Here is a 15,885-nt window from a genome sequence, read left to right as displayed (position 1 = left end):
AGTAGGAGCTAGCAAGCTGGCGGGCGTCAATGGTGTGAGCGGAACCGGAGGCGTGTGTTTGGTGCTTTTTTTTTTCCTAGCGGTTTGGGGAGTGGTAAATCCACTGTACCTTTTGAAAATACAAGGTAACAAGGAGGTGATGTGTGCGTTTTTTTAAGTAATTTTATTATCCTTGAGAAGGTACCAATAGGTAACACTGTTTTCTATATAAAAAATTTAGTATCTAGTATCTCTTGATACCTTAGTTAGTAAAAGATATCAAATTTTACATAAAAATGAGTGGTACCTTATTGTCCCTCCTCGTGGATGGAAAAAAACTCTTTTTTTTCTATAGCTTCTATCGTGAACCTCACCTTTGTTTGTTTAACGGGCTACTTTTTTGTGTTCTTTTGTGCATGCAAGCTGCTTTTTTCGAATGCATTTGTTGGTGTGTTTTACAAGTATCAGCTGAAGCTACTAAATATTAATAAATGTAACATAGAGTAGATTTTGTTTGTGGAGGTCTCATTCATGCATTTTTTATTCTATGAGGGGGTTGGGGGGGGGGGGGGGTGGTTAGCTGTGATTTTTTGGCTGCTGCTCACAAGGCAAAAAGTTTGTAAGATTTTGGATCACCCTTTTTCTTGAATTCTGAGGATATATTTTTTTAAAAAATATGACAGCTAGGACATGATGACTGGGGTGTTCTTACTTCAGTTTTAAATCTGTCACGATGTACACATTTCATCCATCATAGTATGGGCAATTAAATATGAGTTTCCTTTTTCAGTTTATATGCTACTTTTCATGTTTGAGCTAGTTTGATGCATTGATAAATTTTGTGTGGTCCAAAGTTGTGATGTGAACTTTTATTACAAATATGTGCAACTTATGCTATAAATACATACAACCTTAGTTCTTAATTTGTGCAACTAATTTTTTAAATGTTTATTTTTTATGCTACTTGTTTTTCAATCAGTTTACATTTGTTGAAGGGTGTGAAAAATTAATGTTTAAGCTGGCTAAAACATTTGTTAAAGCACAAGCAATGAAGCATGGTACGAATATGCTAGCCGTGTATTTTTCCTTTTGATCCTTTGTCATTAGTAAGGGCTTTCCTTAGGATCTGTTGGAGGTGTGGAGCACAAATAATTGTTTAGGCACACTGCCGTGGTTATCATTAAGTTCCACAAAAGCAACTAACCAACTTTTTTGTGCTTTAACAAATCCTTTGCAACTCATATTACAAATATGTGCAACTTATGCTATAAATATGTACAACCTTTAGTTATTAATTTGTGTAACTAATTTTTTGAAAGTTTATTTTTTATGCTACATGTTTTTCCAATTTAGTTTACATTTGTAAATGGGTATGAAAAAACTACTTCAAGCTTTGCACCACAATACTTTTTGTTTTTTTGACACTATTCCTATGAGCCTAGCGCATCATGAACTTGTTTAATGCACCTAATTTCCCTTTTTTGGTGCTAGAAAGGTCGCAGCTTGTGTCAGAAACAGGGGACCTTAGCATTTTCCATTCCTTGGTTGTTTCTTGACTATTTTTTTTCCTTTTTGCGACGTGGCATAAACATAGGATCTGTTATTCATGTATCTAGAGACACGCTCCAGTTTTCACGTGCAAGTATTTTTTAATGATATATGAGGACATTCCTAACCCAATAACTATAATGGTATCCATAGTATTAAATAAGTTGTCACATAGGATGAAAAATAATGTGACAAGTGAATAAATGAGTAAAGAGAATGAAACCATGTCTTGCATGAGACATGGTTTCTACACAACATCCAAGATATCATGTGAGATAAGTAACATTAAATTTAAGTGTGGAATAGTGGTGTTTGCATTGAAAAAGTAGTGTCTAATACTAGTTTCTTGATGATGGAAAGTTTATAGAAACCATATCTAGTGTTATGGGTTGGGAATGCCCTGATAAAATGACAAATGCAACTTTACTTTTACACTTGTGAAATTCCAGTATTTAATTTGCCCAAATCCAATGATTCTTTTTTGCAACTTTTATACTTATTTATATGTTTGACTAACTTTCAGTTTTAATTTTTGGTCAATTTTCATACCAACCATCAACTCCACCATGCGTGGCTGATTAGATTTTTGTTAACAATCAACCATCAACTCCACCGTGCATGATAAGGTACACGCGACTTATCCAATTCAGTTACGTTAAGTAGAGATAAGACAGTCATCCTGATTACACGTGTTATTATCTCTCTGTTAACCGGGCCACCGCCTTATCACAGAAGGCAGATATAAAAAATTAACCTGATTACGCATCTTGTTACCTCTCTACTAATTGGGCCACCGCCTTGTCATAGAAGCTAGATACAAAAAAGTAACCTTTTCTGAGAACACTATAGTGTAGGACCTAAATTCTAGTAACTGACAGATCTAGCCGATCGGGTGTCGATGTAGCAGTATTTAGCCAATAGGTTGAACAATCGGCTGTTGAAAGCTTGGATCGACTAGAAATCCGATACGAATATACTTGAATAATTAGATAAATAATGAATCATGTGTTAAAATCGGCCAAAACCAATTATCATGCAATTCTTATAAGCCAATGCAACATAAATAACTACCGATCTAAATAAATCAAGCTGATTAGTATAAACATAATGCAGTAAGACAATCGGGTACTCTATTGATTTAAATATAAATATAATGAACATGTAGATCGGCAAAGATCATCGGCTATAGACGACGTACAATCGATCAAGATCTATAAAATATCTAGCCTATCTTACTAGAAATTATCTTAGAAGATCGGACCAAACCGAAACAGTTCAAGACTACACCTAGCAATATACATTAACATGATATAAACTATTTGATAAATACAATCTAATAGATCGGACTAAACTGGGACAATACGAGATTGAATATGTCAAACGGCAAATATCAGATCAACGTAAATTACTCAAAGTGGTCGACCATATCAATTCAAGATACAAAAGTTATCTAAGCTGAAACTAATACGATAACTAGCAACCATACGAGCAGATCAGAAGATCGGACCGAACCGAGACAGTCTAATCTAGCCGATACGTGGCTAATCATACCGTGGCTAGTGGAGCGTAGGACTTACCCCTCCGCCGAAGATCGAGACGATGCAACCCCGCGTTAGGTGCCAAGTTCTGCCGGTGATGAAACCTCGGTAAGGAGCGTGGTGATGTGCCAAGATTAATTGATCTATATTATGTAGAAGTAGATGATTTATGATGACCACGGGTGTATATATTTATACCCATGGGCGGATATGAGTCCATATCGGACACAACACATGATTTCTAATAGATAAAAGGAAATAACAAACTCTATCTCTAATTTCTATTGAATACAACACATGTTTCCTAACAGATAAAAAGAAATAAGATGCCTCGAGCAAACTCTAACTCTCTTAAAGATAAAAAACTAGCTCTAAAATTACGTCGTCATGTCTTGGTTTTTACTATTCCCTGTTGAATTTGAACTCTTCCTGATAGAATTTTCATCGGTGATTGTGCATTTCCTTATCCGAATTCACTAAGAAATTTTACCAAATTTTGGCGTTAACACATGCCCCCTAGTTTTGGAGTATGAGAACTCATGCTTCAAAATTATCTTCTCTCTTCCAGCTTTGATGACTCCAACATTTTTCTTGTTCTGTCTCTTGCAAACGACTTTCATGAGCCGACACTATCTGAATTAGATGTGCCAGACTTTCAAACTCATGGGAAAAGAAATTGTCTTTGATATGTTCTAACATTCCTCCAAATGCAAGATTGGCTAACTGTTTATCATTTAGGTCCAGACTGTAGCATCGGTTGTGAATATTACGAAATCTTTGTATATATTCCATAGCCGATTCTCCTTCCTGCTGCTTAACCAAAATTAAATATGTAAGTCTCATCTTATCCATGCTAGCAAAGTAGTATTTGTGAAACTGTTTCTCTAGATCGGCCTAGCTTCTGATAGAATTTGGAGGTAATGATGAAAACCATGTAAATACCGATCCAGAAAGTGACAGTGGGAACAACCTAACCATCAGAGTATCAATAGCCGATACCTCTCCACATTGTGCTAGGGATCGACTGACATGTTCAATTGTAGAAACATTATCATGTCCTATAAACAAGGAGAATTCTGGGATCATATGTTGGAGAGGCAACGAAACCCAATCAATCCACTCAGGATATGGTCGTCGATACATATATATACATCTCCTCCTTTGGCCTAATCCCAAAATGTTCCCTCATGATCTTAACAACTTTATCGGCCCACTCATCATCCTTTGCATTGCCTTCATTGTGCCAGTACTGATGAGGTTCTGTTGGCCGATATTTCCCCCGAGTCGAATTCCTTGAGTAATGTACTCATCAGCTGTAGTCTTGATCAAAGCTTGCAATGTATTCATTAAAACCCCAGATTGATCAAATAAACCACGATGAACCGATTCATTCAATACATCTTGAAGTGTTTCATCCATTGGTTTCGGAAGTTGAGTCTTCTGAACCGGTTCTTCTGGTGTCATGACGAAAGATTGAAGACAATGCTTCTCAAAATCTAACACATATTGCTCCACCAGTTGCCTTTGTTCTTCACTCAAATCCTCCATTGTGATCAAATTCTAGGCATTGATTTCTAGAGAAGACATCTCTGGCTTCTCATCAGACGATCACTTGTGAGTAAAAATAGCACGTGTCCCACTGGGCGTGCCAAAAAAATTTGTTGACGTCAAAAGTTGACCCGATGACACATCACACACGAAGGCTTAGGAGTCACTCTAAGACCGCTCCAGTGCAGGACCTAAATTCTTAGAAGGTGTGTGGGCATGCCAGTCAGTTTGATCCTGCAACTGACAAGATAAACAATAAAACTGGTTGATCGGCTATCGATCGAATAGGTAATTGAAGATCCAGCCGATCGGATGTTGATATAGCAGTATTTAGCCGATAGGCTAAACAATCGGCTGTTAAAAGCTTAGATCGACTGAGAATTCGATACAGATGTATAAGTAGTAAAACAATCGGCTACTAAGCATGTAGATCGATAAAGATTATCGAATATAAACGACTGACGATCAATTAAGATTATCGGATATAAAGATTATTTGGACATTTCATCGATTGGTATTCTTTTTTCTGAGAATGTATTGTGTAGCTCATTTTTTTCCTTTATATATTGGTAGCCTTATATATGCTATACGCAATCAACCAAACAAAATCTCTTTTCTGCCGTATCTCTCGTACAAGAAACCAAACACAATTTTATACGAGCAAGGCTAATCTGATACAAATAACCAAACAAACACATCTGTATCTCCATAGCCAGGCTACACTCAGCCTGGATGAAAGAGATGAGCTAGGCTAAGGTCATACGAGCAACCACACTCTTAGAGCATTCACTATACAAGCACTTACACTCGTTTGAGTGGTCTGGCATTGCCACGTAGGAAGACGCTACGAGCTCAAAATCTATTTTCGTCATGATGCAGATCTCCCTCTAGCACCTTTTATTTTGGTCCATATATATTTTCTTAATTTAAGTAGAAGCGCGAACTTTTGCACTAAACACCTCAGATCCAAAAATAAATATAAAGTTTCTAGCCCATAATTGTCGCCTTCTCCTCTCCCTTCTTGGATGGATCATAATGCCAACCTCTCTTCTCTTGGGCATCATGGGGACAAGTCCGCAGCCGTCGCCGCGCTACCACTTGCGGCCGTCGCCTTCACCATCGTCACGGCCGTCGCCTCTGCCATCGCCGCGTCGGTCGCCTTCACCGTCGTCACGGCTGTCCGCTGTCACCGCGCCGGCCACCCACGGCCGTCACCGTGGTGGTCACCGCGCCGGTCGCCCTGCGGCCGTCGACTCCGGCTAGTCCATGCCGGCCCAATGTTCTCGAGCACTGAGTAATAGGGACATTTTGATCACTATGAAAATACATTGCTCTTAAGACGTATAAAATGACATGGTTGTGATAGAGAAAAAATTATAATGACATATTTATAATTTATTGAATTATAATGGTATTTTTCTAAACTGCATATTTATAATGGCAAGGATGTAATTAGCCTATTGAACTCAGGTCCCTTATATATAGGGATATTCCAAACCTAGTTAATTCTAGGCATTAGTATTATGCATTAATTCTGATTCTAAAGACATCAATTAGGCTAATTCAGGTCCTTGCAATAAGGTCGATTTATAGCTCTAACCATCTAGCTGGCCGCGTTCGGCGGTGGGGTGGCAAGTTAACTTACCCGGCATAGAAAACATGACATTATATTAGTACATGATTAATTAATTATTAATTATAAAAATTATAAAATAGACTAATATGATTTTTTAAAGCAACTTTCCTATAGAAAATTTTCGCAAAATATACATTGTTTTGCAGTTCGAGAAGCGTGCGCACGAAAAAAAAAAGAGAAATCTGGATTAGATAATACTGCCGAATGCGGCCAAGGCCGAATAAAGACATTTTGTTTGGCCTAGTCAATGAGGCGTCATGGATTTAAGACCATGGTAAAACCATGGTTAAAGCTATGAATCAACCTTATTGCAGGAACATGAATTAGTCTAGTTGTCTTTAGAATGAGAATTGGTGTATTACAGTAATGCCTAGAATTAACTAGGTTTGTAATGTCCCTATAGACCTTAGGCCACGTTCGGCGCAAGTTAACTTACCCGGCGTGAAAAACACGATAATAAATTAGTACATGATTAATTAATTATTAATTCAAAAAAATAGAAAAAATAGATCGATATGATTTTTTAAAGCAACTTTCTTATGAAAAATTTTCGCAAAAAACATACTATTTAGCAATTTGGAATACGTGCGCAAAAAACAAGGAAATTTAGGGTTAGATAGAGGGGGAACGAACGGGCCTTAGATTAAGAAATGGCTAATTCACTATTCACATATCCTTTTGGAGCTCTCTCTGTCTCGGCATTTACGTTTGTTAACAGAATAAAAATGTCATATTTTCTTTTTTAAATTATTTCTCGCATGGGCAAAAACCCACATAGCAAATTCTAACAAAAGCATACTTAACCATTAATTTAATCCAAAGCATAATCATTTGCATATATATAATAAAAGCATAAGCTATGCATTAGGACATTGCAAACGATTTCTAAGAAAATAAGAATACATCCTACTGCAATACTAGTTAATAAATCGAAAAAGCAAACCTGCACAAATCACTCTAAGAATAACTTATACCGTAGATCATGCTTAGTTATCAAACAACACTATCACGCTAGTTATCAAATACTCCTTCCATAGTTTAATATATATTAATGTATGACATTTAACTTTTAAACTCGACATTTGACCATTTAATTTATGTAAAAATTAGTGCAAATATTAAAATTATATGTTATGTTTAAAGTAGTTATAATGATAAAATAAGTTAACAAAATAAATAATTTTCAAAAAATAAGAAAGCTAAACAGTAAATTTCATATTCAGATATCAAAGCCTCGTAAATTTAAATACGAAGTGATAGCATGTAATCAACCAAATCAACCAGGTTATTAGGCTGATTGCATGTAATGCAGCCGCAATGTGTGTGGAGGGGGGTGGGGTTTAAGTAGCTACAATATTTTAATCTACATTAATGGTACCAATGCTCCATGTATAACTATTACATTTATCCTAAAATATAAGCATTTTTAGGATTTAAATTTTATATCATAATATTTATATATTTGCATTAATTTCTACTATTTCAATCGTTATGATGGTTCCAGAGTCAATCGGATGCTTAAAAATCTAATTAATTCAAAATTTATAAATATTATGGAAAAAGATAAAATTCTGACATTACAAAGGAATCTAGATGTTTTGTAACAATATAGCCGTTCTTGAGAGCAAACATAAAAAAAAGTGGAGACTCCTGCAAAAACGTATCAATCAGCACTCCGACAAACATTGCAAAAATAGAAGTTGCAATATAACCTCGATTAGTATCCGACAAGCTTACTCTCCGAGCAGTACAGAACAAAATACATTTCTAGGGCCAACATCTGACAGTAGTACGACACCAAAACTGTCTCCACATCTAACTTTACAGTGTCACCATGCTCTCTGCTGGACTACAATTCTACAAAACGCTCTCCTCTCACCAAGTTTCCAAAAGTTATACAATCCGAAAGGGCCATCATAACTGATAAACTCATTTCAAGCAATTAGATGATACTTTTGAACCTAGTGCTAATCTAGAATAAATCAGCATTGAAGTTATACAATAGATAAAAAAGTAAGGGGGGTTCTGTATACATTTCAGTAATTGTTTACAGGGCATCAGCATCCCCAAGCATGTGACCATCGATAGTAATATCATTTGCATAGTTTCCACCATGATGGTTTCTCCATCCACGGTTGTGTTGTAAGGGTTGTGCCCGTTCATCTGCTTCAGCGACATGACAAGAAAGGAGCATGTCAATAAATAAATTGATACTCCTCTGTTAAAATTTGAAGAATGCCAAAGCTACTTTCCGTTAGTGCTCACAGAGAGAGTTACATCATAGTAGTTCTGCCATCCACAATATGTTATTGCGCACCTAGTGTGATGGTTTGTAGGAGATAGCTAAAATGATTGTTTCCTGTCCAAGCATGATTAAACTTGAAACGTCTCCATTTTGAGCAGTGTTCTAAAAATCAGCCTTAAGCGCTGCATAGGCTCCAGGTATAGCCATCACGATTAGGCATTAGATTGTGCATAACCTGCCTTGGGGGCTCTTGTGCTGCAATTTTAGTGTTCTGATGTGTAATTTATACGTAATATGCTTCCTAAATTGTTGAAATTCACAAGTTGAGATGGTCCTAGGCAATGCCTAGGCACTGCTAGCAGCTAGGCACTGGCTCAGCTAACCCTCTAGGGTACAACGACTTCTTGTGCCATGATTTTCAGGCAATTGTCCTAGGTAATAGTGGATGGTTTATCTGGTTTAGAAAAATAGTTAAGTCATTTCTAATGGAAGGGACAGACAACAAGACTATTATTTACCACTTTCACCATCTGATGCCTCAGCAAGTCTTCCAATTGCATCGATCAAAGATTGTTCATGCTCCTGCAGGAATATCTATTAGTTAAGTTGACGAGAAGCTAACCATAATATTCTGCATGTCCATGTTTACCTTGAGCACTTTCTTTGCCTTCTCCATTTCAAGCGGGTCAGGGTTGCTTGCACTGAAAACCCGCTCCACCTAGATAAGTAGATTATCATTATAGAGCAGATAATACTTGTATGGTCTAAACAAATAGGCAAAGTTTCTTCTGAACTAACCTCCTTTATTAGTGTCTCTGTATGGAGTATTTCTATGCAATCCGAGCTTTTCTTCCCAACACCATTTTGTGAAGGTGGAAAGTCTTTCCTTGATGTGTTCTTCTGCGGCCCTCTGCTCCCCCTTCCAGCACCTGTCATGGGGCCATTACGGTTGCTTGACTTCTTACCGCCATGAACAGAAGCACCACGGCCTTGCTGGATTATTCCAGGGTCACCACCTTCCCATCTAATATCTTCAGGTGCCATCTGCAACCAAGGTCAAGAAATAATGAACATAATAAAAGGAAGACCCTTACTTCTTGCTTAAATACATAAGTAACTTTTGACAAACAGAGAAAGAAATACAAAGAATCAGATCATCTGGCTCAATAGAATTCAACTCAAAACAATTGACATTGTGCTCTCAAAGAAAAGGAGATATGCATATTGTGCTCTCAAAACAATTGATAATACAAAATTTTGATTTCGTGTTGAAATACTAAGATTTTCGATTACTTGCGTTGGTATAAAAGAAAGGGTAAGCTAAGCTCAAGGTGCAAGAACTTGTTAGGAGGGTACGGATAGGTACACAACATGCAAAATGCTTGATCCGGTGCAACAATTTACTTATACAGTTGGAACTAAGGCCAAAAAGAGCCACACAGGATTAATGAGCTGATGTGGTGTGATAAGGATGCCAGCAGTGAGCGAGTACACATTTGTAGTGCATTCAACTCGTGATAGTGAGAAACAATCTCACCGTATGCTGGAGGATGTGTGCTTTGTCATCGGAGAGCCAGCACCATCCTGCTCTACTAATAAGGTCACCACCCAACTTGGTGGCACCATGCTGAACCAGAGCAATGGAGGACAGAAGAAACAATGGGATTCTTTACGCAAAACGACATTTCCAAGTGTCCTACTGACATACAAGCTGATATGGCATGCTAGTCAGCATTAAAAAGCACCAATTTGCTTGTGTTTTGGCCCTGGTTTGGACAATAAGCAAGTTGCTGCACAAGGGCAATCGCTTCACATGTTGCACCTATTTGCATCCACCACACAAATCTGTGCACTGTGATCGCAATTAAGTCTAAAAAAAACTTCCCCTAAAAGAACTCTACAAGCAAACAGAACAGTGGTATCTAAGAGACAATATATTGGCCCTTCAAAAGTAAGCTCTTGTTGCAAGAAAAGTGAACAGAACATCTTAGGATAATTGAAAATGCGAGTAGCATCCTTGCCTTTTCTTTTATAATTAACAACAGAATAAAGACTCCCCTCAAAAAAACAGAATAAAGTCATAATATCTGCAAGTATTTGGGTTAAACTGTTTGCTTCTTTAGGAAATCCACAATAATTTTTTATGAGGCACATTAGGCAAAAAATCAAATCTGTCATTACATAGGTACAGCAAAGTGTGTCATCACATATGAACACACTGAAGCAGGTTAAAAAGGCATCGAGCAAGGTTTGGAAGCACTATAACAGTCAGGTCATAGTTTTAGCCACTTAAAGGTAAAAAGGCATCCATCATTTTTTCCCATACTAATCATATAACTATATAGATATCAAGCTATAAACGGAAGTTTGACATAAATTTTAAATGTCATCACATGTATGGCATAATTTGTTCTAGCTTTTGCAAAGTTTGGATTAAATTGGTGCATTAGTACAGTACCAACAGCAAACTAACAGGTCACGAAGTATCACAAGTCAAATCAACATAAGGGGCATTTACCTCTTTAAAGTCAACCCACTCCCAGGTTTCATCTGGTGTATTTATGTCATAAACCAATGCATACCGATCCTATGATTAATGAGAACGCACATCAGAAGTGAAGATGCTTTGAACAAAAATAAATGTAATTGCATACAAATAAATCATACCAGTTGTGGATCATAATCAGTTATTGTTGCCTCATAAAAGCTATTATCATCGGGCCACCGAGTCATGACCTTACGTCCGATTAATGGATTTACTGATATTGGTTCAGGAGGAAGACCACCTGATGGGTTCTTATTCATAACAGGTCCCCTGCCACTGGGACCAGCAGAAGACATGGTCTTGACTGCAGAGCCACCTGGTAACTTCTGACCCTTCAAGAAAATTACAAAATTTAAAATATATATATATATATGACATTACAACACCACAATTGGAAAAATTGGGGTTTGTCTCATCAGATTTCAATCAACACATACTGGCTTAGTCTTTTTGCCTTTTGTGCCTGATGGAGCTACTTTTTTTGTTGCAGAAGACAATGGTTGCATTGGTGCAGTTAGTGCCTGTGAATGCACAGCAGGCGATGGTGCAGGTACAGATGATGAAGGGATGGATTGTGATGTCTTTTGCCTCTTGCGAGCAGAGGTGGTAGGGCTGGGAATGCGGTCATGTGAACGCTGAGTATTGTTCACCATATCTGCCTGATGCCCAGATTTTGTTTCTCTCCATTCCCTTGAATAAAAAAGTTTGAGGTTAAGAAATAAAAAGTGGCATTTTGCCATTGAAAATGTGTATCTGCCCAATATTGTACCTTATTCTTTGAATGATATCGTCACCATTCACTCTGTTTAACAATTCTCTGTGCTCTTTGTCAGACACTCTTAGCTCCTTTCTAAGTTCAGTTATAAGACCTTCCTTTTCCTGAAAAGGTTATTAAAATTTGCCTTTGGTCAGTTCTGCAGAAAAAAGAACTCCCAACAAACACACTAAATGAAGATGAAGGGTGACAAGTTACGTATGTACCCATGAAATAGCGTCAGATTGTGCTTTAAATGCACGAAGAACAGAACAATACGCATCTTGTTCAAGCTGATGAATTTGTGTTTCCATATCTGTCTGTGGCTGAGTTCTATTATATGGAACAGCACTAACAATATCTCTCCCATTACCACTAACACGCCCACCACCTCTTACACCTCTGTTCTGATATGATGGTGGAAGATCATCATCAGTTCCTGAAACAAATTAGAAATTGCTTAGCACACAATTTCATTTTTTTTATTACATTTATATAAGCCAGTAAATGATAGGAGCTTGTAGAAGTATGACTAAAAATCATGTGCGCGCATGATTTTTAGTCATACTTCTACAAGCTCCTATCATTTACTGGCTTATATAAATGTATAGTAAGCATCCAAAATATCACCCCTACTACTGGACTTATAATTAATTAATTACTTATTGGAAATGAAAGATAATATGCGCACAAGTTAAGGGTTAGCTATTTAGTTATGATTGTACCACCATTTAGCTGAACAGAAAACCAGCCACAAAAAGGTTGGCATGTCGCATGAACATTATACTGAAAGAAAAGGTGATATAATATGCACATCCATATTACTGAACTGGTAACTATCCTAAGAATTTAGAATATCATACTGACATGTTTGCACAAGCTATAGTACATTGGTGCTGATTAAGATTTATTCTCCTCGTGTAAAATACAATAAGAAATAACAATGGGACCATCCAAACGTCAGCTGCTACCAACAATGCAGCGCAAATCAGGTAGAGCCTGCAGTATCGCATCGAACATTTCCTTGGAACAACAATGGCAGCTTTTCTTTGCTGTACACATCAGTCTTCATAAAAACTAAAAAATCAAGCTCCAGAACTAAACCTATCATCGAAGTTTAGCGATAAGCCAATAATAACCAGATAAAAACAAATTCCACTTCCACCAAGCTAGGCACTTACAATCTCCAAGAAAATGGCGCAAAACCCTATAGTAGTAAATAAAATGACAAGCAGAACTGCCGGAATAATGACATGCACTCATGAAAGCGTAGACTATCCACAAGCCAAGCTAGCGAAAAAAACCCTAGCCATCCAATTCCGACGCGCTCACCGCTGCTGTCCACGGGGTTGTAATCCATGGCGCGTCACCTGCACCCGGCACACCAATAAGCTCACGACTCACACAACCAAATCAACCTCCTCCGCCGCCGCCGTCACCGCCACCACTAACGCTACCGTGATTTGTCGCTCCTCCGCCGAGCCGCCGGGAGCACCGCCCACCCTAACCAGATCCGCGCACCCGCGGACCGGAGCAGCGCCCCTCCTATCCGGTGGAGGGCGCGGCGCCGGGAAGGCGAATCCGGGCGGCGCGCGGCGGATCCCGGCGAGATTTGGGGGGCGGGGGCGGATTCGATTCGGGAGGCGGTGGGAGCTGGAGGAGGGGACGCGCGCGTGCGTGCGGACAAGGGGCAAGGAGGCAAAATTATTGGAGGGGCAAAAGGGTAATTCGGCGGACGCCAAGGGGATTATATAGACGACTGGGTTTCAGGTCCGGAGGGAGGCGGGCGGGCGCGGGTGTCACGTGTGGCCCGGCTCGTTTGTCGCCTCGCCTGTAGTACCGTTGGAGTCACCGACGGAATAGGAGTAGGACCCCGGCTTGTGCTCCTTTTCGTGCTAAAAAACGACTCGATGAAATTAACTACAAGATAAAAAAATAAAAAGAGATTATAGACTTTTGTAAAAAAAATTTAAGAAATATATTATTAAGTATTTGGAAAGTGTGCGTGTAAGATATGAAAAAATCTCATAAGAAACTTTGAAAAGTAAGCACCCTTGATCCTATTTAACCTAAAGTAATTTAGTGTGGTTATTTAGCTCTAACTAATAATAATAAATTTAAATAAATATAGAAACCGTGTACATGATCAATGAATAAATCTAAGCAAGGTATAAAAAAATATAACTCATTTGTTCCCAAATATAAACATTTCAATATCACAATATAATCATTTATGCATTGATTATTATGATTTCAATCATTGAAATAATTCCACAATTAATCAGAATTTTTTAACGGAAATATAACCTATTCAAAATTCAAAAATTAATCACTGGAATGACTAAAAAGAATTTTTAATATTCACTTGGTCTATGGTAAACAACATAAAAGTATTTATATTTTGGAGTGGGGATAGTTTTATGGAGTAGAGTAAGTAGGACCTAGACAACTAGTACACTTATGGCACATACAAATATGCTTATTAGCTGACTCTATTAATCGTCATGTAAACAAATTTGTTGCGTGGACAAAAGAGAGAATGAGAGAGAAAAGCCGTTATCATGCATGATAACGGCTTAGAGTCAACTCTTAGCATTTATTAAAGGAAACTTCGTTGCATGAGAGTGGATAAAAAGGAAAATAGCGTAATAAAAAATATCTTATTGTATTAATGAAGAACCACACTTGATTCTATTTTTGTACGTACTGTTATAAAATGGGTTATTTTACTAACGTGAATAAGATAAGAGTCCAAGGTGGACACTACTTTTGAATATGCCCTACCTTTGAACATGCTGATAATGGGCCAAGAGCCATTTCACAACTTAACTCAGTTGTTATCTATTTTTAGGTCAAAACTCCATAAAATTTTTAATCCATCCATTTTAATATGGTTCTTAAATTTTATATGTTAAAATAGAGGGTACATTATCAATCCTAAATACACTAAAAAAATAGTTGGGCACGTCCACATTTATACTCCTTTGCTTTTAAATAACTAATACTAGGCACAATTTATTTTAAATTTTGATTAGTTGTTTTATTATTAAAAGATTGTAAATAAAGAAAAAGACACAAAATGATCAGAGCCTATGACTTGTCATATAATTTAATGTTACTTACCCCGCCGTGGAACAATATTGGAATGTTGAGTGTTTTTTTTTTTGGAAATTAAAGTCAAGAGAACGAAGGATTGTGTTCAATTAAGATGGGAAAGTATGTAAAAAAAATTAAATAAAATACGGTTTAGATTGATACAATGATATGGATGTCATATTGTTAGACAAATTTTAAAATCTTATATTTTTATATTTTTGGATGAAGTGAGTAGTGGTCAATGTTAAAACAATAAAAGTCAATTGAGGTAGTTATTGAAAACGAAGACAATTGTAGGTTAAAGGGGTGGATAATGTTGGAATAAATGGGCTAGGCCCAATTTATTATTCGCAACAAATTTTCATTGGTCCACAATTAAAGTTATAGGGATTAAATCCACCTTGGAAATTTAACTGAAGTGATCTTAACTTAAACAGTGAGCTATTAGAGAGTCCCTGTTGACCAGTTGAGACTGGGTAGGCCATGGCCGACAGTGGTTGCTCTCTCTCTATTTTGCAATGGACGGGAATTTCACTGTTACTCCTGTAATGGACGAATCAATCTCGACTTGAATATCAGATTTGATTCCATTGTTACTACAATAACGAAGGTGGATTTTCTCCCTATCGTGCAGTATATAAGTCCACCTCCAAGACAGGCATAAATGTGCTTCCCTCTCACACTGTTCCTCCTAGGTGGTTCTTCTTTGTTTTGTTCCCGCGCTACTTCTGGTCTTAATCACCTATGTGTGGGTGCTCGGGACAAGCAGGTGCATCCAGAACTCCATCCAATTGCGCTACTGGAGGATAGACGGGTGATCATGTTTTTGGAAAGTGTCTCGGCATGACTGCTCCTAATCTTGTTCTTGCTTAACTACACTGCAACCTCTTCGTCGGGCTCTTCTTCCTCTACATCAACATGTCGAACACCACTACTGGTGCTACTAAAGGTGGCGCAGGAACTAGCAGTTGTGCTACTAGAGGAGGTGATACCGAG

The 15,885-nt window shown here is 37.7% G+C and overlaps 1 protein-coding gene across 2 annotated transcripts; it reads right to left on the bottom strand.

Moving 5' to 3' along the window:
• Positions 1–8,036: 8,036 nt before the first annotated feature.
• Positions 8,037–13,438, bottom strand: LOC102701095 (protein EMSY-LIKE 3). Of its 2 annotated transcripts, none has more exons than XM_006659247.3 (10): positions 13,126–13,434; positions 12,021–12,232; positions 11,809–11,918; positions 11,477–11,729; positions 11,162–11,371; positions 11,013–11,081; positions 9,293–9,538; positions 9,144–9,212; positions 9,013–9,076; positions 8,037–8,412 (listed from the first exon to the last, which is right to left on the bottom strand). In XM_006659247.3, the coding sequence occupies exons 1-10, from the start codon at positions 13,151–13,153 to the stop codon at positions 8,297–8,299; spliced, it is 1,377 nt and encodes a 458-aa protein (XP_006659310.1). In that variant the 5' UTR covers positions 13,154–13,434; the 3' UTR covers positions 8,037–8,296. The 2 variants fall into 2 exon arrangements, with proteins under 2 accessions (XP_006659310.1, XP_006659309.1); XM_006659246.2 differs by having other exon boundaries at positions 8,234–8,415; positions 13,126–13,438.
• Positions 13,439–15,885: the final 2,447 nt, after the last annotated feature.

This window comes from Oryza brachyantha, chromosome 8, assembly GCF_000231095.2.
Source record: "Oryza brachyantha chromosome 8, ObraRS2, whole genome shotgun sequence".
Taxonomy (NCBI): Eukaryota; Viridiplantae; Streptophyta; class Magnoliopsida; order Poales; family Poaceae; genus Oryza; species Oryza brachyantha.
Note: the sequence above shows the minus strand (reverse complement) of the source record. Positions and strands in the feature narration are given on the sequence as shown.